Below are 24,206 nucleotides of genomic sequence, written 5' to 3'. Positions count from 1 at the left end.
CTCCAGCTGCTCCGGAGTCCAGCCCGGGACTTTCCTGCAGCCCTCCCAGCCGCTCGCTCTGCTGTGCCGGGGGAGGGGGAAATCCCGGACATTGTGAGTGCTTTACAAATTCCCCCCGGACGCTATTTTTAGCACAAAAAGGAGGACATGTCCGGGTAAATCCGGACGAATGGTAACCCTAGTATAATGCCCTCATCATCAAACCCCACCTTCCCCCCACAAACCCCCACCTATGTTCATCTGGAAAGCTGAGGTTAAAATAAATGAGATCTATTGCAAATTATGCCTGTATTTCCATAGTATTTTAAGTCATTTAAAACTAAAATAGACCATATTTTTAATTCTAATGTTTCTGAACATTGAAATTAATGGAGACAAGTCATACTTTTCTATGGACACAATTACAGAAAAAGTCTGGGCACACGACATGCACAATACCCATGATGGCACCTTCATGATTGGGGATGTCATACTCATGAGGAATCCCAGCCATTGAGTCTGAGAAGTATCAAAGAGAGTGTATGTTCGTTGGTATATATTATAAATCCCTTATGTACACCTAACCTTAATGCAGCATAAATTGTTTATAACATACACTGCCATGGTCAAGTTTAGAAAATATTGGTTGGATAAATGGATAGTAATAAAGTGATGAACAACTGAATGCTGACTTCTGTGTTATACAGTAAAAATGTTAAGTCTGAGTGTTGGCACATACAGCAAGATGCTCTGCACACGCACTCAGGGTCCAAAATGTTGCTTTTTTAATGACTATAATATGTGTATTTCTGTAGTGATATAATTACCTTCCTTCATCTGACATAGCACTGGAAAAAAGATCATGTTGCTCTACCAGGTGCTGCTCGATCTCATCTAGCTTCTCCCGGAAACTCTGGCAAGATCTCTTCATAGCTTCTATTTCATGGATTGTGCACTACGAAGAAGAACAAGAAGAGTGACTATTTCATTACTTTCCTTTTAATATTTGTCATACTGACAGCTCAGGAGGCAGCAGTCCTATTCTCATCAACAGAACAGGTACATCATAAGCAGGCTTGTCAGACATTAGTAGGTACAAGCTTCCAGATAACAAGTGAGATGACTTCTGAAGAATATAAATGTCGCATTTAGTTATCAGCTCTTCTTTTTAAGTCACATAGGCCTCCCCTGAAGTCAATGGAAATTTTGCCCTTGTCTTCAAGGGAGACAGGATTTTGCCCATAATTTTGACACAATGGGTCAAATTCTTAGCTTAGTTACACTTATGTAAATCATTAGCATTGAATAGAGTTGCCCCGGATTTACACCAGCATCACTGAATGAAGAAGTTTGCTCCATGTGTCTGATTTGAAAGACAGGTTGAGCACTGTACCTCTAGAACCATCATCACATTTTCTTGACCCACTATTTGTAGATGTTAACGTTTAGCTGACTTTTACATTATTAGTGGAGGTAAAAGGATTAATAAGAATAAAAATAGCAACTGCAATTGCACTAGCTAGGATAAAATTGCAAAGGCTATACAATTCTTTTGGGATTCGAGCTGGCACTATGACATATATAGTTCAGTTCTCTTTGTATAACACATTATTTGAAGAGTTTTGAGCAAATGAACAGATCTGTGGGAATTGTGATGTTTGCAGACTTTTGGCACAAATATATTTCAGCCTATAGATTGCTCATCAACTGTCCTTCGCAAATATTGCTTCGAATATCCATTATTAACTATTTAAAATTTGAGCTGTTTTCACAGGACACAAGATTTCTGTCCCCAGACTGGATGAGTGTAAGTCTTGGAATCAGGTTTCCAAGACAAATTCAAAGTTTGCTTTTTGCAGAGAGTTTGCAATATTTGTTCACAAGTCAATGTTTTGGGGAACATTCCTGCCAGTAACATTGCTTGGTAGAATATACAAACACGGCCAAAGCACATTTATTTATACAGGAGATAAACTCTCCTACTTCATGGCAAAAAAGTCAATCACTAACTGACAGGAGTTAGAAAGAAATTTCTATGGGCAGGTTATTCCCCAATCGTCCACTCCAGGATCTCTCTTGCACAAGGTATTGGTTTGAATGAACTGTCTTTCTCTAATGTGGCAATTCAGATGTTTATATCCTTAAACATTCAAATAAATATTTGGAAATAATGTCTGCAGTGTTTCATCTCTACTGTGGTCATTGATTTGTATTGGGAAGTAATTTCCCCGCAGCATAGTATTTCTCTGGTGACTTTACATTTTCCCATTAAGACTCTAGCATGGGCCTTAGTTAGAAACGGGATTCTAGACTAATTGTTTAGATCAGTTATACATTTGAATAAATAATAAATGGATCACTGGCCTCCTCTGCTTTGGAGGTTCCTGCACATCAAGATGTTATGGAACGGTCTATCCACAAGAGTAAAGCTTGTCTGTGCATGAGACAGAACTTTCTCAAGGGCTGGTTCAAGGTTGTGGAACCAACTCCCATGGGATCTCCGAACTACCTCAAACCTCACAACGTTCCATGCCAAGATCAAGGTGTATTTCTCCTACCTGGATTTTGCTAATATAAAGACATAGCATGTCATATGTTAAAAATGTAATTTCCCCCTCTAGGGAGAGGATGAGAGAAAGAAAGAACCAGACATGAAAAATGTTGGTCATGTCCCCTAATTCACTGCTGGAGATCACTCAAGTACCTTAGTGATAGATATGGTATAAGAACATGAATAGATTAGAATGATGTTATGGCCACTTTGGAAAACCTAACCAAAACAATTTTTTTTAAAGTTGTGTTAATCAGCAACTGAGCCTCCAAAAGGTATGGAAATAAAGTGTTTCTGTTGGGAAATAATTTCCTTGTACAAGAAAATGTCATACCCAGACGAATAAAATAAAAACATGCAACTTCAATATAATCTGATGGCTATTTGCTCTTTCTGTGTTTTAACACTGACTTCTGTCAAGAACAATGTTGCAGTTAATATAGATTTTGATTACTTTCAGGATTTTCTCTTGTTCTAGCAAATGTTTGATGCTTAAATCCCTTGACAGGCTGGACTAAAGATTATGGACCAAATCCTGTCATGTGGAATAAAGCCTACATACACAGGATTTTCTCCATATGAAGAAGTGAGGAGCAGAATCTTCAACCTAGTGCAGTGGAGCAATACCCACAATTTTAAAACACAGGATGTAGCAGCAGATGCAACCTGCTGCTGCTCTCCCTGCAACTCGTCCAGATTTTAGGCCAGTAAAGCCTCAGACCCACTGACTACACACCAGCATACCAAATGCTTTCCAATTTAGATGGGGATGGAGTTCCACTGTACATAAAACTAGGAATGTTTTCTGACCCCCCTATATGGGCTTTCCTACATGTCCCTTGCACCCAACACACACAATCACAGCTTTCCCAGTCGTTTGGGTCCTTCTGTGATGCAGGGGCTGGATTTCACATGATTAACAACAGACAAGTGCCAGATTTAACACATCTTTGCTTAAACACAGGGCCAGTGCTACCATTTAGGCAAACTAGGAGGTTGCCTAGGGCGCCAAGATTTGGGGGCGCCAAAAAGCGGTGCCCCCAATTTTTTTTTACAGCGTTCCTGGGCTGGGCTGCTGGCGGCACGCTGACACGTGCAGCTCAGACTCCCTCTCCCAGCGCAGCGGCCACTCCACTTCTCCCGCCTCCCAGGCTTGCGGCGCCAATCAGCTGTTTGGCGCCGCAAACCTGGGAGGGGAGGAGAATTAGAGCGGGGGCGGCATGCTCGGGGAGGAGGCGGAGCAGAGGTGAGCTGGAGTGGGAAGCTGCCGCTGGGGCGGGGTGCCTCAGGGCGGGGGGGGGGGGAGCTGCCGCAGGGCTCCCCACCCCAGCTCACCTCTCTTATGCCCCCTCCCCGAGCACGCCGTCGCTGCTCCACTTCTCCCGCCTCTCAGGCTTTCGGCGCCAATCTGCTGTTTGGCACCGCAAGCCTGGGAGGGGAGGAGAATTAGAGCGGGGGCAGCGTGCTCGGGGAGGAGGCGGAGCAGAGGTGAGCTGGGGTGGGGAACTGCCGCACGGCTCCCCAGGGGGCGGGGAGCTGCTGCAGGGGGGGTATCTCAGGGCGGGGGGCAGGGAGCTGCCGCAGGGCTGGGGCGGGGTGCCAGATGGAAGTTTCACCTAGGGCACGAAACTTCCTTGCACCGGCCCTGCTTAAACAACAGAGCTTGAACAATGGTGTAGTGTGCAGTCAATGCCTGCAGTATCCTCAGTCTCAGATTACTGAAAAAGCATCACTGTTAATCCTTCACCACCATCAGACGAGTGATAAAATAAGTTGGACAATATAAATTCAACTGTAATGTACTGAAACACTGACATCTTGTGGCAATTGAGAGACATCTCACAAAATTCATAGCACTTCAGCAAATAGTTTAAAGAAAAGCCCCCATAGCATTGATATAGTCAATAACATGAAATTCATCAGTTTCACTTCATAGGGGTTAATCTAACCGTTTTCTGCACTTTCACCCACTTGTGTTTACAACAGTCCCAAGTTTCACTTTGAGTTTCAGGTTCAAAGAAAGAAAGAAAGGAAGAAACTCATTTGAAACCATCAAGTTTCCATAGTTTCAACACAAAACCAGGAGAAACACGCACATTCCTCATGGTGCAGAAATATCCATTGGCCCAGCTTTTCTCAGAAGCATTGTGAGCTTTCCGACAATCCTAGCAGGGCCGGTTTATGGGGGCCTAGGGCAAAATCTGAAATGGAGGCCCCCCAACCCTTCTAAAAAGGCTGACAACCACCCCCTGGCACATGAGCCCCTCCCCCAGCCCTCCCACAGGAGCCTCAGCCCTCCAGGGAGCTCTCCTGCCATCCCCTCCAGGAGCCCCTGCCTCCCCAGCCCACTCCTTAGCTTACCCCTCCCTGCTGGTGAGACTTGCCTTCTGGTGTTGGGTCCATCCTGCTTCCCAGCCAGTCCCCACTGCTGAGAGAGCCACCATGATTTTGGTAGCCAGCAGATGAACACCTGGCATGTGGCACACTGCATGCAGGGGCCGGTTCATCTATAGTAGCACTGCAAGCCTGTGTACCAGATCTCAGCAACACTCACTCAATTTTGTCCCAGCTGTCCCCCACCCTCTGTCATGACCAAGGGGTGGCTGGGCCAAACCTGAGCGGTGCTGCAACCCTGAGTGCCAGGTTGCAATGCCACCCACTAGTTTACCCCAGCTGCTCTGCATCATTTGTTCCATGGATTTGGGGTGCTTCTCAAACAAGTGAGGCCCTCCATCCCCCGGGGGACCCTGAATCCTCAGTTTTGAGTTCATAACAAAGTCAAAACCTGGTGACTTTTTGTAGTTTCAGTTCTTGTTGCAAACATTTCACATGGTTCCGACTGCAAACACAGCTTTAGGTTGGCTAAGGGTATGTCTACACCATTAAACATCTGCAGCTGACCATGTCAGCTGACTTGGGCTCGTGGGGCTCAGGCTACCTAGCTGTTTAATTATAGTATAGACATTTAGACTCGGGCTCTGGGACCCTGTGAGTCAGCTGACCTGGGTCAGCCACGGGTGTTTAATTGTAGTGTAGATATATCCTAAAATGTTCCCTATTCTACCTGGGTCAGATTTTCTGAGATACTGGGCACTCCCCATCCACTGACTTCAGTCGGAGTTTTGGCTGCTCAGCCCTTCTGAAAATCAGGGGTATACAGTATCGTATCAATTTTATTGAAATCATTGAGTCTATTCATGGGATGATTGCAATGGTCATATGTGATTTCATCCTTATTTACTAAGTATATAGCAGCATGTATATATACCAAAAGGAGGGCATTCTGCGGCTTCAGACATAAAGTGGTTACGCTGTATAAGTTCACAGAAAACCATAAAGTTTCCCTTTGGTTTCAAAACACTGGCTGACCTTGTATTACTACATAAATTTGCAAAAAGAACAGGAGTACTTGTGGCACCTTAGAGACTAACAAATTTATTAGAGCATAAGCTTTCGTGGGCTACAGCCCACTTCTTTGGATGCATATAGAATGGAACATATATTGAGGAGATATATATACACATACAGAGAGCATGAACAGGTGGGAGTTGTCTTACCAACTCTGAGAAGCCAATTAAGTAAGGGTCAAAGTGAGGTGAGTCTGAACTAGTGTAACTTATGGCATCTGCTGGCCCCTTCAGTGTGGAAATCACAACTACTTAGGCTCTTTTTTGGAACTCAAACTCACTTGGCCAAAAGCAGAATGGCGCATAAGAGGGTACAATTTACATATTGATAGGTAGGTGTGAGTTTAAGCAAGGCTGAGTGGGTTTGAGAGCGTGTAAGACCATTTTTGTACTGGTATAACTATTTCATTTAGGGGTATGACTTTTTTTTTTTTAACTGAAACAGTTATGCTGGTACAGCTCCTAGTGTGGATGCAGTTATATTGATATAAAACTGCCTTGTACCAGTGCAGTTTATTCCCTTGCCTGGCTGGGAATAAAGCTGTATCAGTATAAGCACTGTATAACTGCAGCCATATTGGGGAGGGGGAGGTTGTACTGCTTTATATATACTGGTGTAGTTTAAAGCAATACAACTTTTTATGTAGAGAAGCCCTAAGGGAACCCAGATTGGTAGAATTTATACACCGAAGAGAATGGAAGAAGCAGCAAGTAACAGCAGTTCATTCTCACCTCTGAATTTGACCTGTATAAACCTTAGTCCTTCAGCTCATCTTGGTCAGTTGTTAACTTAGCAGGTACCATTTAAACACTCTCAGCACTAAGAGACGTAGTCTAACACAACCTAATTTGAGTCAAAGTATATTTCTGACATTCCTCCAATTTGTCCAGGACGGACTGTCCCTTCTTCCTATCTGTTTCCTAAACTACATTCCTGACACTTTCTCCGCAACACTGAACAGCGCTTGAGTGGACCTTGAAAAAACGAACACCCCAGGAGTTTACTCTCAATGCGCCAGATTCTATGTATTATTTCAGCAAGAAACATACTTACTGGAGAAATACTCCTCACTGCTGTATCCTGCAGGAGCTCTAACGTTTTCAAAAGCTGTAACTCTACGGTGCTGTGATTTGAACAACAGGCCCCAAGGTGTTCGGAGGAAGCAGTGAAGGGAAAGGCCCACTGAAAGCAGCAATGATGGCAGCAAACACAATGACAGCTGTGACCGCACTGGGCAGACTGGGCACCCAATGTTTCATGGTAGAATGATCTGTATTTCCCATGAAGCCCAGTGTCTAGGGAGACTGATTTTGTGAGGTGACCACGTCTACAAAATGGAGGGAGAAGATTTGGGTCAGGCCACCGATTTCTTGTTTTTATTCCAATTGGGTCAGTTTGAATCGAAGCTTCTCTTGTCTCCTTTAGACTTTCCTTCAAAATACCCAGTTCTGAAGTAATTACTGGCTCACCCTCAGAGCATTGGGACCCTATGGATTTAATTTCTAAAGACTGGCCTTTGCCAAGGCCTTCACTCAGGGAAACTTTTTGCACAGTGGACACCAGCCTTGAAGACATCTGAACAGTAACAGACTTAGAGGGATTAGTGTGTATTTCAGCGTTTTGGACAGAATCATTCTTCTCCGTTTTGTTGGCTTCTGATATTTTACCCAAACAGCAAGTCTCTGTGCTTTCCTGGGAACTAAATTCAGATCTGCAGTAAGCAGAAAAATTAGCCACTTGTAAAGAACTGCTTGAAATAACCTTGCTTTCGTTTTGTACTTGTGAGACCTGCCATTGGGTCTCTGGTGTCCCTGTTTCACAAGAGCGGCTTATACTGTGTATATCAATGTCCGGTTTGCAAAACTGCTGACCACTTGTGGCCTTGGTGACTGGAGCCAGAGTATCAACTTTACTGAAAATCTCCTTATCACATTGCTTTCCTTTTACATGTCCTGTAATACCTTCCTGGATATTTTCCTTAAGTACTTTCCCAGCATCCTCCTCAGTCAAAGGTCCCTCTCTTGCCTCTTGTTTGGCACAGCCTCCACTGCCAGTGAAGTCAATGGGAGTTGTGCCATTCTCTTCAGCGTGAGATGGAGCTGGAGTTTTGGGTACTGAACCAAAGTATAAATGACAGTCAGGTTCTGGGGTGACAATATCTCTCACATCCTTATTACCAGCCTGAAAACATGGAGTTTGCTGTGGTATGCAGCTCTCCTCTTTCTCCAATTGCCCTCTTCCAATTTTAATCTCCTGCTTATTCGCATTGTACACCATTTCTTTGACAAAACCCTCTGATTGATCACTGAAGACTTGATGTAGACCAGCTTCCACAGTTAGTGAGAGGGCGGTCTCTTCCCTCTGGTCCTTGTGTTCTCTATCTGGACTAGACACCCTTGGAATGTTCTTGCAATCTGCAGTGGAGGTGTTAGCAACAGGGCCCTTTGGCTTTTGATGAAAATCCTGGTGTGACACAGCGAGAGCTGTTCTATGTGGCAGAGCTACTTTTTGGTCATGGGTATCACAGCTGAGGTTCAGGTGTCCTGGAAAAGGTGGATTCTGCAAGGAAAATGAGAGGACGTTAAGAATATAATATTGCAATGCCATGGACTAGTTTGATGAGATGGATAATGGGACTTTATCTTGAAGAATTTTTAAATAGAAAAGGAACTCTTTTGTTTAGTACGTGGTTAAGGGCCGATTGTGGTCAGTTGGTCCCTGGGTGGTCAGGAGAGCAGAATGAGGTTTCTCCTCCTAAATGTTGTACCAATTCCACACAAAAGCCTTGTTTTCACTGGGGAAAAAAAGGTGTGTTCATAATTCAAGTTAACATTCTTGTGAAAACCAGATGGTCTGTAGTTTTCATATGAGTTAGCAGGCTGAGCAAAAGACTAGACACTTCATTGTGAAGACAAGACCAACAGGGCCAATCAAATTTTCAACCCTTGCACCTCACACCTACTGAAGTCTGCACTATATGGGCCTGATTCACAGCTCATTGAAGTAAATAAAAAGACTTTTGTTGACTTAATAAAAAAATAATAAAAAAATAAATTAATTATCCCATCTCCTAGAACTGGAAGGGACCTTGAAAGGTCATCAAGTCCAGCCCCCTGCCTTCACTAGCAGGACCAAGTACTGATTTTGCCCCAGATCCCTAAGTGGCCCCCTCAAGGATTGAACTCACAACCCTGGGTTTAGCAGGCCAATGCTCAAACCACTGAGCTATCCCTCCCCTCACGAAGCATTTTATCAGTATGGCAGAATCAGAAGCATATAGTTTAACTGTTTTTTTGTTTTCCCCAGGGTTGGAAGGGACCTCAGGAGATCATCTAGTCCAACCCCCTGCTCAAAGCAGGACCAATCCCCAGACAGATTTTTGCCCCAGATCCCTTAATAGCCCTCTCAAGGATTGAACTCACAACCCTAAGTTTAGCAGGCCAATGCTCAAACCACTAAGCTATCCCTCCCCCAGGACTTCACTGAGCTTTGGCGCAGGGAGTAATGTCACTTTCCACCCACTATTTTGAATTCTCATTAGAAGTTCTAGTTACATCTTACTGCAAGTCTTTGAATATAGGGGATTTGGAAACCTCCAATTGTGCTGCTGCCTAGATAACGTTATGCTGAGAGATGCTAATGGCTGCCATTAAGGAGCTTTTTGATCCAAAAACAAACTTGTACCAAGCACTCATTTTCAGGCTCAGTGGCTCATTTATCTGCAAGCAATGGAGGCTACTGTTCAGTGCACTAGGTCACATGGCAGGTCAGAACTAAGTTGTATGGACAGTGGGTCTTCCTTGGATACAAACAGAGGAGCTAGAATATTGATTGCAGCTGAGTGTAGGCTGGAGGCAGAAAGCAAGAGAAGCTGTTGCAAATGTGGCCCTAAGGGGATGCAGAGAGACAGAGCTTCATAGGCTATGAGCTTGATGGAGATTCACATTGAGCTATTTCTGAGCGAGGAGTTGGCCTGCTGTGTTCAGGGAAGACTTTCTGTAGCTCTTTTGTAAATAAACTAGTTTACACCAAAGAATATACCTGACTCAAATCATCTCTTCCTAACAGATACAACCCAGCAAAGCCCTAAATGTTGGCTGACCACTTGAGCCAAAGGGGCAACAATACAATACAGTAAGATAGGATATAAGTAGCCAAAGTGGAATAGTTCTACAAGATATAATTTTGGACCTTGCATACTATTCCACTGGGGTATAAAGTTTTTTTTGCCTATGAAAACTCCCTGTTTTCCCCACAGGGAATCTCAGGGAAATTCCATCCCCCTGTATTGCTTTTGTTTTTCATGAACCGGATAACTTTTGGGTATTAGTTTTGCTCAAACTTTTCATTAATCTCATTGAAGAATATCAGCAGCTCTTTACTTGTAAAGGTAAGGGCTCCGGTGGTTCCTCCAGAAATCCACTGCTGTCAGACTGGCAGCTGTTTGTTCTTGTCACCAGCACTTCTGCAGGGAGAAAAGTAGGGGAGAGAATTCAACAGCAAGCCAGTATAAAAATCAGTAAATGCTTCCCAGTAGATCCTGCAGTGGATGGACTTTAAATGTTCGTTCCTGTGCTAAGTATATTCCTGGTCCTAGGAGTATTGCTCTGAATCCGATTATATATCTACAACTAGAATGAACTACAAAGTGAGCCCAGCGTAGCTGTAAATACCAGGGCAGGCATCAATTTAACCACAGTATAATCACCACCTGTAAGTTCCATTTTACATATGTGTAAAACAAATGTCATCATCTGAACACTCGACATAAACCAATGTAAATAGTCAATAAACCACTTGTCCTATTGCTTTGTTATTTCACTTACTAAAATTGTTGACTTTTGACTGTCTCAATGTGAAATTGCAGAACAACTAACTGTAGTCTGTAACCTATCATTTAAATCAGCTTCTGTACCAGATGATTGGAGGATAGCTAATGTGACGCCAATTTTTAAACAGGGCTCCAGAGGTGATCCCGGCAATTACAGGCCTGTAAGCCTGACTTCAGTACCGGGCAAACTGGTTGAAACTATAATAAAGAACAATATTGTCAGACATATAGATGAACATAATTTGTTGAGGAAGAGTCAACATGATTTTAGTAAAGGGAAATCATGCCTCACCAATCTACTAGAATTCTTTGAGGGGGTCAACAAGCAGGTGGACCAAGGGGATCCAGTGGATATAGTGTACTTAGATTTTCAGAAAGCCTTTGACAAGGTCCCTCACCAAAGGCTCTTATGCAAAGTAAACTGCCACAGGATAAGAGGGAAGGTGCTCTCATGGATTGGTAACTGGTTAAGATAGGAAACAAAGGGTAGGTATAAATGGTCAGTTTTCAGAGTGGAGAGAAATAAATACTGGTGTCCCCCAGGGGTCTGTTCTGGGACTAGTCGATATTCATAAATGATCTGGAAAAACGGGTAAACAGTGAGATAACAAAATTTGCAGATGATACAAAATTACTAAAGATAGTTAAGACCCAGGCAGACTGCAAAGAGCTACAAAAGGATCTCTCAAAACTGGGTGACTGGGCAACAAAATGGCAGATGAAATTTAATGTTGATCGATGTAAAGTAATGGGAAAGATAATCCCAACTATACATATAAAATGATGGGGGTCTTAATTAGCTGTTACCACTCAAGAAAGAGATCTTGGAGTCATTGTGGATAGTTCTCTGAAAACATCCACTCAATATGCAGCAGCAGTCAAAAAAGCGAACAGAATGCTGGGAATAATTAAGAAAGGGATAGATAATAGGACAGAAAATATGTTGCCTCTATATAAATCAGTGGTACACCCACATCTTGAATACTGTGTGCAGATATGATCACCCCATCTCAAAAAAGATATATTGGAATTGGAAAAGGTTCAGAAAAGAGCAACAAAAATGATTAGGGTATGGAACGGCTTCCATATGAGGAGAGATTAATAAGACTGGATTAATAAGACTCTTTTCAGCTTGGAAAAGAGATGGCTAAGGGGAGATGATTGAGGTCTATAAAATCATGACTGCTATAGAGAAAATAGATAAGGAAGTGTTGTTTACTACTTCTCATAACACAAAAACTAGGGGTCAGCAAATGAAATTAATTGGCAGAAGGTTTAAAACAAATAAAAGGAAGTATTTTTTTACACAACGCACAGTCAACCTGTGGAACTCCTTGCCAGAGGATGTTGTGAAGGCCAAAACCATAACAGGGTTCAAAAAAGAACTAGATAAATTCATGGAGGATAGGTCCATCAAAGGCTATTAGCCAGGATGGGCAGGAATGGTGTCCCTAGCCTCTGTTTGCCAGAAGCTGGGAATGAGCGAAAGGGGGTGGATCACTTGATGATTACCTGTTCTGTTAATTCCCTCTGGGGCACTGGCCACTGTCAGAAGACAGGATACTGGGCTAGATGGACCCTTGGTCTGAGCCAGTAGGGTCATTCTTATGTTCTTATTCTTAGGTCAAAGTAGGATTGCATGCCAAGGCAGAATGGGGTTCCCAGGAGTGGAGTCATTCTGGACTTACTCCAGGCAACAATTTGGCTCCAGCCCAGCCTCCCAACAGCTACGTAATCCTCCCTTCTGTCTAACACAACACTTCCCACAGCCTGTGGAAATCAACCATTTTCATCCCATTGCATGTGAAGCTAGTTATCTAAGGGTTAATTCAAAAGACAGGACAAGAACAATCAATAGTCATTTGTGTGCATTAAGAAACATAAAAAGCAGAACACAAAAGGATGCTTTCACCCAATAGCCTACAATGAAATGTGTTACATATATTCCATTTTGACGCTTGAACTAATAAAGGGTGGAAAACATTTGTAAATGAAGGCAACTGTAAAATCAAGACCAGACCATTGGTTAAATATTACAAATTCATAAACTGTAGTATCTGTCTTTTTGTCACCAGCACATAAACTGTCAATTCAGCAATTGTTGCCTCATTTTTTATGGGAATTGCCAGCTTGTATCCTGCACAATCAATAATTTGCATCAAGATTGCTCCAAAATTTCTGTTTTATGCGTGGTCTCAAAATCACAGTTCGACTTCTCCCATGAGAAAAATATTCCATCACATCTCTAAACTTTTTTTTACAAGATGTTTCAATTACCCTTTGCACCTTAGCCAGCTGCTGCTGACAATGTATCCTGCTGTCCTACATCCATTCACATTTATCAATAAAGAAACAAAAGCAGAGCATAATTTTTAAATGTAGTAATTTTTCAGTTGTTGTATTCCCAATCTGCATTAGACTCAAACTGATGTCCTATATGAGAAACATTCCACATCTCAGATAGGGTCAGTCTACTGTAAGTTTGGAAATTCACACTGCTGTTAGAAGAACATATTAGTTACCTGTATTTGTTTGGGAGTGGTGGTGATTAAGATGTTTATTCTTCTGCTGTTGCAGGTGGGTTTTATAGGCAACTCATTGCTATTTGGAGTTACATGTGGAATCTTCTGAAAATTAATAGAAGACTAGACTTTTTAGCCCCCCCCATCTACTAAGTTTGTTGTAACAATGTCATCACACTCTTGTATGACCCAATTTCCAACAGATTGCATTGAGTTGCATCCACACAGCACTTTTCCACAACACAGCCATCAAATACTCAATCATGTTTGCACATCACCACTTACTATGCCACCTACCCTTGTTTGTATCCATGAAAAATCTAAAAGTCCCTGAAAGGCATGCACACGAGACGCACCAGCCAGATGTGAAGCATCTTAATGCACAAGAGGAGGATGGAAGACTGGTTGAGCTGTCTACAGATCAAAGTACAGCATTACAACCTAGCTACAGAAAGACAACGATGTGCCTCCCTAGACTGTAGGCAAGGGTTACACATGCCTAGCTGCCATGATTTCCAACAATGTATTAACTATGTTGGATGTGGCGACAGAGCCAACCATGTCACTAAGTGGTTACAAACTGTAATATAGACATAGTATTAATGTCCATTTTGTGTTCAGATTCCGTCTTCTACTGTTTTGTAGCTTATTTAAATAAATTTAGGATTGTGGTTTGAAAGCACCCATGGCTTGTTTAGGACAGAATGGGGCACGGGGAGGAAAGAACTGCATGTTCAGGTAAGGTTACATCAAACCACTGAAGTGACAATGACATACTTATTGCAGAAGTTCTATAAGTAAAGACAGAAAACATTGAAAAGATGAGACTTTCTCTCTTGTTGGTCAGCTACTCAGGTTTTTTCTTTGCTTTTATTCAGGCCAATATCTCTTTTTCTTCAGTGACAGTCTGCCTATGACAAGACTACGTAAAATCTGAATATGAAACTCAGGGTACAGGCTCAAGGTGAGGACGGACTTTTTTCCAAACCATTTTAACTTACACATCATGCAATTGGGAGAACTGGGACGTATTATTGTTTTGGGGAAGAGGGGTTGCTTTGCAGTCTCTGGGCTTGATAAAAGGTGAAAAAAAAAGTTAGAATCATAGAACCATAGGGCTAGAAGGGACCGCAAGGGTCACCTCTGCCAAGATGCAGGATTTGTTGTGTCTAAAAACCATCCAAGACAGATAACTATACAGCCTCCTTTTGAAAACTTCCAGTGAAGGAACTTCCATGGCTTCCCTAGGTGGTCTGTTCCATTGTTCTACTGTTCTTACAGTTTTTCCTTAGATTTAATCTAAATTTGTTGTGCTGTAGTTTGAACCCATTGCCTCTTGTACCGCCCTCTGTGGCAAGAGAACAAACTTTTCTCCATCTTTCTTATGGCAGCCTTTCAAGTATTTCAAGACTGCTATCATGTCCACCCTCAATCTCCTCTTTTCCAAACTAAACATACCCAGTTCCTTCAGCCTTTGCTCACATGGCTGCATTCCATCTCTTTAATCATCTTTGTCACTCACCTCTGGATCCTTTCCTGTTTCTCTACATCCTTTCTATACCTTGGTGACCAAAATTCGACACAATACTCCTGCTCAGGCCTAACCAGTATCAAGTAGAGTGGTACTATCACCTCCCGTGACTTGCAGGCTATGCTTCTGTTAATGTAACCTAAAATTGCATTTGCTTTAAGTAGCTATTATGAGGTAGCTGACTCCATGTGAAACATCACTTAGCACTTACTGTAGACATAGTTTAACACCTTTACACTTGAGTGAGCAGTTGGAGGGCATCCACCCTTTGGTCCCTGTACTGTGGGTCAACTCTAGGCGTATGCATCACTTCAATTCCACTTCAACCTTCAAAACAGGGCTGATAAGTGAGCCCTCAGTTGAGGATATGCCTTATGCTGGCTCTCTGCACAGCAGTGGATTTTACTTCCTATGAACACTGTGGTAACTAACTTTCTTGCCAGTGATAACTGTAAAAGTATTTAGTGGCTACCACTGTAAGCAAGCTGTTAGCGTTTCAATAAATTCTCCTTTATCATATATAATAATGCTGGCCTACGCTAGGACACTGACACTTTGATAGTCCCTTAAATCAGAATTACTCAGTACACCAGGTTTCTCTCAAGCATACAGATTCAGTATTCAAGATAGTTTGGCCCACTCCACATTAGCAGCTAAACTTTCTCAACAATAGTTGAAGGTCACCCAAAGGGCACAAGTTGTTGCCGGCAATGGTCATTCTCCTAGGGCTGGGCTACACTAAAGCTGTAAGTTGACCTAAGTTATGCTACTTCAGTTAGATAAGTTATGTAACTGAAGTCAATGTAACTTAGGTCGATTTACACTGGTGTCAACACCGCACTGTGTTGATGGCACATGCTCTCCCGCTGACTTACCTTACGCTCCTAAGGCAGCTAGAGTACAGATGTCAATGAGAGAGTGCTCTGCCATCGACTTAGCTCGTCTTCACCAGACCCACTAAAATCGACACGGCTGCATCAATTGCAGCAGTGGCGATTTAGGCATAAGTATAGACAAGCCCCTAGTGTACAGAGACTCCCAAACCTGCAGAGATTTTCAGCATGTATGCAGAGCTTAAAGGGGAGCTAAAGTGTGTTTTGAAGAGGAGCTCGAGAGGAGACCTTTTCTGAGTTATGAATTAACAATTACAACTCAGAGAATTGTGCAGAGAACACATTTGGCCATGGTAGAAAGGGGACCTCTGAAAATTTTCCCCAAAGATGCTAGAAAGCCTTGGCTCTTAGCCTTGCTGTGATAGCTCAGATTAGGATGGTTTTGCTCTTAAATCCCATTTCTGTTCTGCAAGAGTTGTAAATAAAAGTAGATTAGGATAATTTATTAATCCTGTGACTGCTCCACACCTATTTAGTCTCCCATAAGAAAGACTGCTTTCCAGGTCCCAAAGCTCATTAACCACTCAGAGCTACTTTATCAGTTTAATTCAGTCCAATAGTTTCATAAAGAGACTTAATTTCCCAATTTTGGGGGGGTGCAGTGGATACAGTACTTTGCAAATTCAGCAATCTCCAGCACATAAGATTAGGGCAAACAGACTGTTTGAAATTATTGTGTCTGTATGTTTACTCATAATGGAGGAGTACTGTTTTGTGGTTAAAATACATGACCGGGCTCCAGTTCTGAGTTTAGCTGCAAGTTCTGTCACTGGTTCTCTGTTGACCTTGTGCAAGACACTTAACCTCTTTGTGACCTGGTTTCTAATCTGAAAAACCGAGTGAATATTTAACGTACCTCAAACGGATGTTGTGTTTAATAATGCAAATAATGCCGGGTGAATGCAGCAAAGAAGTATCCAGTACTATTCACATGAATTTTAAAATAAATTCGCTTGGGCCATGATCACAACTCGTTTGTCTTTCATGAGCATTTGAATACTTAAGATTTATTGGCACAGATATTCATAATTTTCAAAGCTGGATGATTGAGTATTTGAAGAAACTGAATTTTAAATTCACACATGTAAAAATGCACATCGAAGTGCTCACCTGCTCATCCAGTCACAAAAGAGAAACAATACGAGGTGACTTATCTGCCCAACAACAAGTAAGCAATGTGGCTCAAATTGTAAATATGTGTGATCAACCCACACAGAGTACATTTTTCTAAAAAATATCCAGCACGTATATTTGAATAATAAATACATTCCGAGAAACAGAGATCATGGCTATTTTGTAAGGCGGGGGGGGGGGGAAGGCTGAAGGAGTCATTCTGAATTATTCATTCAGCTTTATTTGGAAGGCACTTTGCAGTCTTTCACACAAAACTCTCAAGGTCTTTGCATAATTATAAATCATGACTTTCTCCTCCTTTAGGCCCGATTCAGCAGGATGCTTAAGCATATGCCTAACTCTAAGGGTATGTCTACACTTACCGGAGGGTCCGGCGACAGACAATCGATGTTCTGGGATCGATTTATCGCGTCTGGTTAAGACGTGATAAATCGCTCCCGGATCGCTCCCGGAAGTGCTCACCGTCGACGCCGGTACTCCAGCTCGGCGAGAGGAGTACGTGGCATCGACGGGGGAGCCTTCCTGCCGTGTCTGGACCCGCGGTAAGTTCAGACTAAGGTACTTCGAATTCAGCTACGTTATTAACGTAGCTGAATTTGCGTACCTTAGTCCGAAGTGGGGGCTTAGTGGGGACCAGGCCTAAGCAGTGAGTAGTCCCAGTGCAACTATGGTAAGCTACCACTGTGATGAGACTCAGGTCTCCTGCAGCTATTACATGGTGGTGGTGGATCTTGAATGGAAACATTTGATTACAGATTGGATGCTCTCATTTCTAAAAATGTATATATAAAAAACCAAACAAGCATGAAAACAAATTAGAGTGACTTGTAAAAAATCAGAGCTCAGGTTTTAAACTGACTTTAGGTGCCTAACGTAGGCACTTAAATCCATATATAGGTCACTTTTATTAAGAAGCCTATCTTCAAAGGTTCCAAATATCAAAACTCTAACAGAAGAAATTTGGCATAGGCACTGACTCCATGGGTGCTCTGGGGCTGGAGCACCCACGGGGAAAAATGGTGGGTGCCGAGCACCCACTGGCAGCCCCCTGATCAGCTCCCTCCCCCCACCCCCAGCGCCTCCCGCGATCAGCTGTTTCGCGGCGTTCAGGAGGCTCTGGGGGGTGGGGGAGGAGGTAGGAGCGAGGACATGGCACGCTCGGGGGAGGGGGATGGAACTGGGTGGGAAGAGGTGGGGCAGGGGTGGGGAGAGGTGGGGCGTGGTGGGGCCTTGGGGTCAAGCACCCCCTAGCACTTTGGAAAGTCAGCACCTGTGAAACTGGGAATTTGGCACCTTTGGAGATCAGGTCACTTTTAGTTCACTCCCCCACCCCCCATAACCTATTTAAAGCAGGTCACTTTAGGTGCCTGACTTTAGGTACAAAGTTTGAAAATGTCAGTCTTAATATTTACCCGCAGGACTGCACCTCATGATGTCAAGACACAACATTGTGATACCTAAAATTCAGATTTTTGTCTTGAAGGATGGACAAAAGAGTCTACTAAAGTTAGCTGGATTAACTTTGGAATAGGTACTGACTACTCCTCATTTATACCCCCCCAACCCTACTGACAACATCTGATGTTGCAGATTCCTGTGGTGTCTCTGCCCCATTTATGTTCCGTTATACCGTTGGCTAGGTCTGTATGTCATCTTTCTCCACAATACAACCTTACCTACAGCATCTATCAACAGGAAATTCCTACCCAGTTATGTCCCTGTAAGGTGTTGGACTCACCCCTGCGGCGCCTCCTGCTGGTCGTCTCCGGGAATTAGCTCATTCCAGCTCTGGAGTGCCCTCTGCAGGCCGGTGATCCACCTGTCTGCAGAGGGCACTCCGGAGGCTGGATCGAGCTAATTCCCAGAGTCACCAGCAGGAGGCGCCGCAGGGGTGAGTCCGCCCCTCTACACGTGGTGGAGAATGTGAGCATAGCAGTCCGCCCCTGACACAAGGGGCCAGGGCAAGGACTGTAGACTATTGCCCGGAGCAGAGACTTGAGAGCCTGGAAGAAGGATCAAGTCTAAAATGGTGGAGAAGAGGAGCAGTTACTGGAGGGCCTGGGTGGCTCATCTGGCTGAGCGGCAGAGGGCGTTGCTCTGGCTGCTATGGGAGTGGGCACCCGGACCCTATAAGAGACCAGGCGCCCGGGGCAAGAGGCCAGGGCTTGGACTTAAAGACTCTTTCGCCTGCGGGCGACGGGGACACTTGAGAAGGGAGTGCCCCTACCGAACTGGAGCAAAGAGGCTCCACCCAGGACAATATGGAACTGTGAGAGTGCCCCCTGTGAAGCCAAGTACTGAGGAGTGTACTGCCAGGGGGCAGCACCCAGAGAAAGGGGCACCGGGGTCCTGGGAGGGAGACAGGGCCAGAGGACAGGCGGATCACCAGTCTGCAGAGGGTGCTCTGGAGGCTGGATCGAGCTAATTCCCAGAGTCACCAGCAGGAGGCTCCGCAGGGGTGAGTCCGCCCCTCTACAGTCCCACTATCTCCGAACCAACCTGCTAGATCAGGGCTGAGTAGATCAGATTATTCTTATTAGTTATTTGTATTGCCATAGTGCATAAGAGCCCCAGTCACAGACCAGGAGCCCACTGCGCTAGGCACCGTACAAAGAACAAAAACACTGTCCCGCCCGAAAAAGTTTGCTGTCTAACTGTGAGATGAGAGATACAGACAGACCGACGGAGAGACTACAAGGAAACCATGAGACAATATTGCTCAGCATGATGGGCAGGGAGCTCAGTGAAACCACTAACCTAACTGCTATCAGAACATCATTTGGAGAAGGTTAAAGTAACTAGAATAAAGGATAAAGAATCACCTGTATCTGGACTGATTGATACTTCACATACTTCTGTTCCCCGAACTGCTAAACCAAATCTAGTAAAATTCCCCTGGAATAGTTACCTGTTGTCAGATATACAGTGGGCTTCCAACTATTATCTGAGCAGAGGACTCTTTGCAGTCCATTGGATTTTTGCACAGTACAAGAAAATATTTAATCTAAGCATCTGGATACAAAACAAAAATATAAACAGCTTACAAATGAGCATATGGGTCCTCAGGTATGCAGGGCCAGCCCACAACATTTTGGCACCTGAGGCAGGAAGCTCAAATGACACCCCCATGCCTTCTCGCTTGGGCCAAAACTTTGAAAGGTCTCAATTCTGCCTTCTTCCTGTTCTACTCTTCTCATGATACTGCTCTGCTACCTACCCCAATAAAGGAGAACTAACAACTTAAAATGCCTTGTTCAAAAATGTTAAGTAACACTTAACTTTCAAATGCCTGAACAGCAAATGTAACGTTTCTTGTCTGCATAGTAAACACTGGCAATTTTATCTATTTGAATAATCAAGGTCGTGCTTTCCGTGCCTTCTTGGTTGCAAAGATTTGAACTGCTTCCTGAAGGGCCACAGTCTGGGCCAGCTCATGCTCTACTGCGATGGTTGCAAGGCCAACCAGCCTCTCCTGTGTCATTGTGGAGTGTAGATTTGTTTTTATTAACTTCAGCTTGGAGAAGCTGCGTTCTCCACTGGCAACTGCATGAAACGTTCTTCAACTGACTGTATTGCACAATCTAGCACCTGGTTAAAGAATTCAACTTTGAATTGTTGTTTGGTGATCTCTTATGGGATTATCCCATGCCTCGTAATCAAAATGTCATCTTCTTCGGTGACTCTTGTATTCTTGAATGGGTGGGAAAATAGCTTCAGTGTGAAGTTCCTCCGCCAACTTCTGTGCACTCTTCAGAATGTTTTGAAATCCCTCATCTGACCGGTAAGACTGTAGGTATGACTTTGCTTTGTCCAGTTGTTCCATTGCTCCAGATACATCAAGGTCAACACCTTGGAGTCTCTTGCTTACACTATTTATTTCAAACAATATGTCATGCCACAACACTAAACCACACAGAAATTTGAAGTTATGTATGTTTCTGGTGATTCCATTTCCCTCTGCCACTGTTCTCCCACAAACAGTTCCTGTCATAGCATTATCCTCCATAATGGCATCTATCTTCCCAATTTGGTGTTGGATAGGCTTCATCACCTCCACTTGACTTTCCTATCGTGTGGCACTCAGTGGTTTCAGTATCAGAGAGGATGTTCCCAGATGTTGCTTCAAAGTTTGCCATCGATGAGTTGCTGCAGAGAAAAATACATATATGCTTTGAATTACATTAAAAAATTCAGCAGCCTCACTAGAAGCTGATGCTGCATCACTGCCGACCAAGTTCAATGAATGAGAACTGCATGGGACAAAAAAACTCAAGGGTTTAACTCTCAGATCCATGTCTGCACTCCTCTGTTCTTTCCTCTCATGTTGGCACCATTACCGTAGCACTGACCACTCATGTCAGCTATCGTTATTCCCTTATCTTCCAGCTTTTTAAGAAGCACATTTGTCATAGCAGCTCCTGTAGTATCATCAATGTCAATAAATTCTAGAAAATGCTCTCTGACAGTCACTATTGTAGGGACATTTTCACTAGGTTCTGTTGTTGTTACAAAACGCACCATTAAAGTCATTTGTTCCGTATGGTTGATGTCAGGTGCGCAGTCCAGAATAACAGAGTAATATCTTGCTGACTTCAGGTCTGCCACAATCTTCTGTTTGACTTTTGTTGCCAGTAACAGTATGATCTCATTTTGAATTGTTTTTCCAAGGTAATGGTGTGTGTACATTTCTTGGGTGGTGACTCTTCTTAGCTGCTCCTGGAGTACAGCATCAAACTCGGCCATCAGCGCCACAATTTTAAGGAAGTTTCCATTGTTTGGCACATACAGCTGATCTGAAGTGCCACGCAGTGCTAGGTTTTGGGTAGCAGGCATTCTTACAATGGCAATGAGCCTTTTCAGAACATTTTACCAGTAAAGAGACTCTGATGCAATCTTCTCTTGATGCTGATCATCTATGGTGGCCTTTAACCTTAGTCTCATCTCAATCTCTTTCCACCACCTATAGAATGCTCTCTGGTGATTTGCTGCCTTCTCATGGCATGCCAGATTTTTCTAGTCCTTTGTTCCTGTAGAATCCAATGTGGCTGGAACATTAGAGGGAAGAGTTTGCAACAAAAACAGTATGCAGCATTCTGGGTTTTTGAGTACATAAGCCATAGCCTCTATACTTTGTTACCATTGGGGATTTCACACCAGTAATGTGTTGGATGGAAACTTCTATTTTCATTGTCTTTGGAGAACAATTTTCACTTGCTGTGGCCCATGCAGTACAAGGAAGTCCCTCAGGCTACTGCTCAAGTGGGTCCACAGTCCTGGATCATCTAGACTTAAGGAACTAAATTCAACAGCAGATGTTTCTTGCGCCTCCACCACACTCTTCTTTGATCTACACTTTTCTTCAGGAATATGCATGGTTACATCCATTTGAGATGGAGATATGGATGCTGCAGTAACTGCCAGGTCACCTGCACTCTGACTAACTGGAAGATCAGGCATCTCCTCACCACTCACATCCTCACTGGGACCAGAAGGCTCACTGTGAACATTTGTGTCTATGTATCTCAGGAGAGCGCCTTCCTGCTTAGATAGAAAAGCTTCCTTTGCTTTCTTTCTTTTTCTGAATGCTGCCCCAGAGGGGCGTTTTCTTCTTTCACTCATGACTGCTGTTCTGTGCCAGCTATAGTGGCTCTCAACACTCCATTGAAGGGGACAAATAAGCAGGCTGGTAGCAGGCCTGAGTGAGGGAAGATATCAGCGTCTTAAGGGCCTAACTGGCTCCTACTACTTTGGTTGACTGCCTGTTCTCCTCAAGTGGGTTCAGGGAAGCAGCAGGAAACAGGAAGCTCCCTGAGAAGCTGGTGTTAATCAGTCCAGGCTCCTGGGGGTGCTAGAGAGGTACATAAGAGGCTCCTCCTCCTCTCTCTCCCTGCAGCTCCTGCTGCTTTCTGTTATTCCCTCTCACCTTTTCTCCTGCCTGCTGTTATGTCTCTTGTGCCCTCCTTCCTCCAGCACAGCACTCCACCACCTCTGTGCATCTAGAGCAGAGAGAATACATGTGCACCAGCAGCAGACACAATTTTCTACACAGTCTGGCACCTGAGGAGGCCACCTCAGTTCGCCTCATGGTAAGGCCAGCCCTGCAGGTATGTGACCAAAATGTCTTGCGCTAACCTGTGTTGCACATCTGCAGGGCAACTCCACATCACTGCCAAAATTGTGGAGTGCAAAACTACCACAACTGCACATTCTGCCTTTATTCTAAAGGGCTGTTTTTCAGCTGTTCTGATTATCAATATCCATGCCATGCACACTTAGTGTCACTGAAATACAAAACAGTATGTTTATGATTCAAATATATTTTCTGAAGCATTTAAAAACTTTATTTTCCCCACTGCCGAAGTAAAAATGTACGGATCAGATGGTGCTAGCAAATCTTTGTTTATATTTACTTTTTAAATAGAAACAATATGAGGCCTAATTCTACAACCCTCTCTCATGTTTATAGTCTGTCGCCTTCTAGGAATGCCCATTTCAATGGAATTTCTCACTGGAGTAAGGGCTGCCCAACTAGGCGCATCGCCATATGACTAGACCTGACAAACAGAACAACATGCAGCAGCATAGGAGAATGATCACCAGGTGGCAGCAGCAGACAAACCATAACTTCAGTTTTCAGTGCTGGAATAAACTACAGTTTTCATTAATGCCCTTCCACTGATCTTTGTTTTAAACAAAACTATAGTAGAAGTTAGATAAATCTTTTAATCTGAAACCCACATTATAGGAAACTGGGTTATGTGCCCCACTATGCATTAGTTACATCTTATTCAAAATGCAGGTTAGCTAGATAAATTCCATGTCTTCTGTTCCATTTGGATTAAGTGAGATTCTTGTTTAAATTAGCATACACATATTACAGAATCATAGGGTTAGAAGGTACCACAAGGGTCATCTAGTCTAACTCCCTGCCAAGATGCAGGATTTGTTGTGTCTAAAAATCATCCAAGTCAGATGGCTGTCCAGTCTCTTTCTGAAAACCTCCAGTGAAGGAGCTTCCACTCCCTAGGCAGCCTGTTCCATTGTCCTACTATTTTTACAGTTAGGAAGTTTTTCCCCGAGATTTAATCTAAATCTGCTATGTTGTAGTTTGAACCCATTGCCTCTTGTCCTTCCCTTTGTGGCAAGAGAGAACAACTTTTCTCCATCTTTTTTAGGGCAGCCTTTCAAATATTTGAAGACTGCTAACATGTTCCCCCTCAATTTCCTCTTTTCCAAACTACCCAGTTCCTACAGCCTTTGCTCATATGGTTTGCAATCCATCCCTTTTATCATCTTTGTCACTTGCCTCTGTATCCTTCCCATTCTCTCTACATCCTTTCTATGCATTGGTGACCAA

The 24,206-nt window shown here is 43.5% G+C and overlaps 1 protein-coding gene across 6 annotated transcripts in view; it reads right to left on the bottom strand.

The window, feature by feature from the left end:
* ITPRID1 (ITPR interacting domain containing 1) overlaps positions 1-24,206 on the bottom strand; it is a 79,801-nt gene that overhangs the window by 10,719 nt on the left and 44,876 nt on the right. For all 6 annotated transcript variants that reach the window (XM_065583728.1, XM_065583729.1, XM_065583727.1 and 3 more), the window contains 3 exons: positions 10,321-10,403; positions 6,992-8,497; positions 807-934 (listed from right to left, as the gene is read on the bottom strand). In XM_065583728.1, coding sequence (XP_065439800.1) covers positions 807-934; positions 6,992-8,497; positions 10,321-10,403 — 1,717 coding nt within the window. The remainder of the gene's footprint in view (positions 1-806; positions 935-6,991; positions 8,498-10,320; positions 10,404-24,206) is intronic.

Source organism: Chrysemys picta, chromosome 2, assembly GCF_011386835.1.
Source record: "Chrysemys picta bellii isolate R12L10 chromosome 2, ASM1138683v2, whole genome shotgun sequence".
NCBI lineage: Eukaryota > Metazoa > Chordata > Testudines > Emydidae > Chrysemys > Chrysemys picta.
Note: the sequence above shows the minus strand (reverse complement) of the source record. Positions and strands in the feature narration are given on the sequence as shown.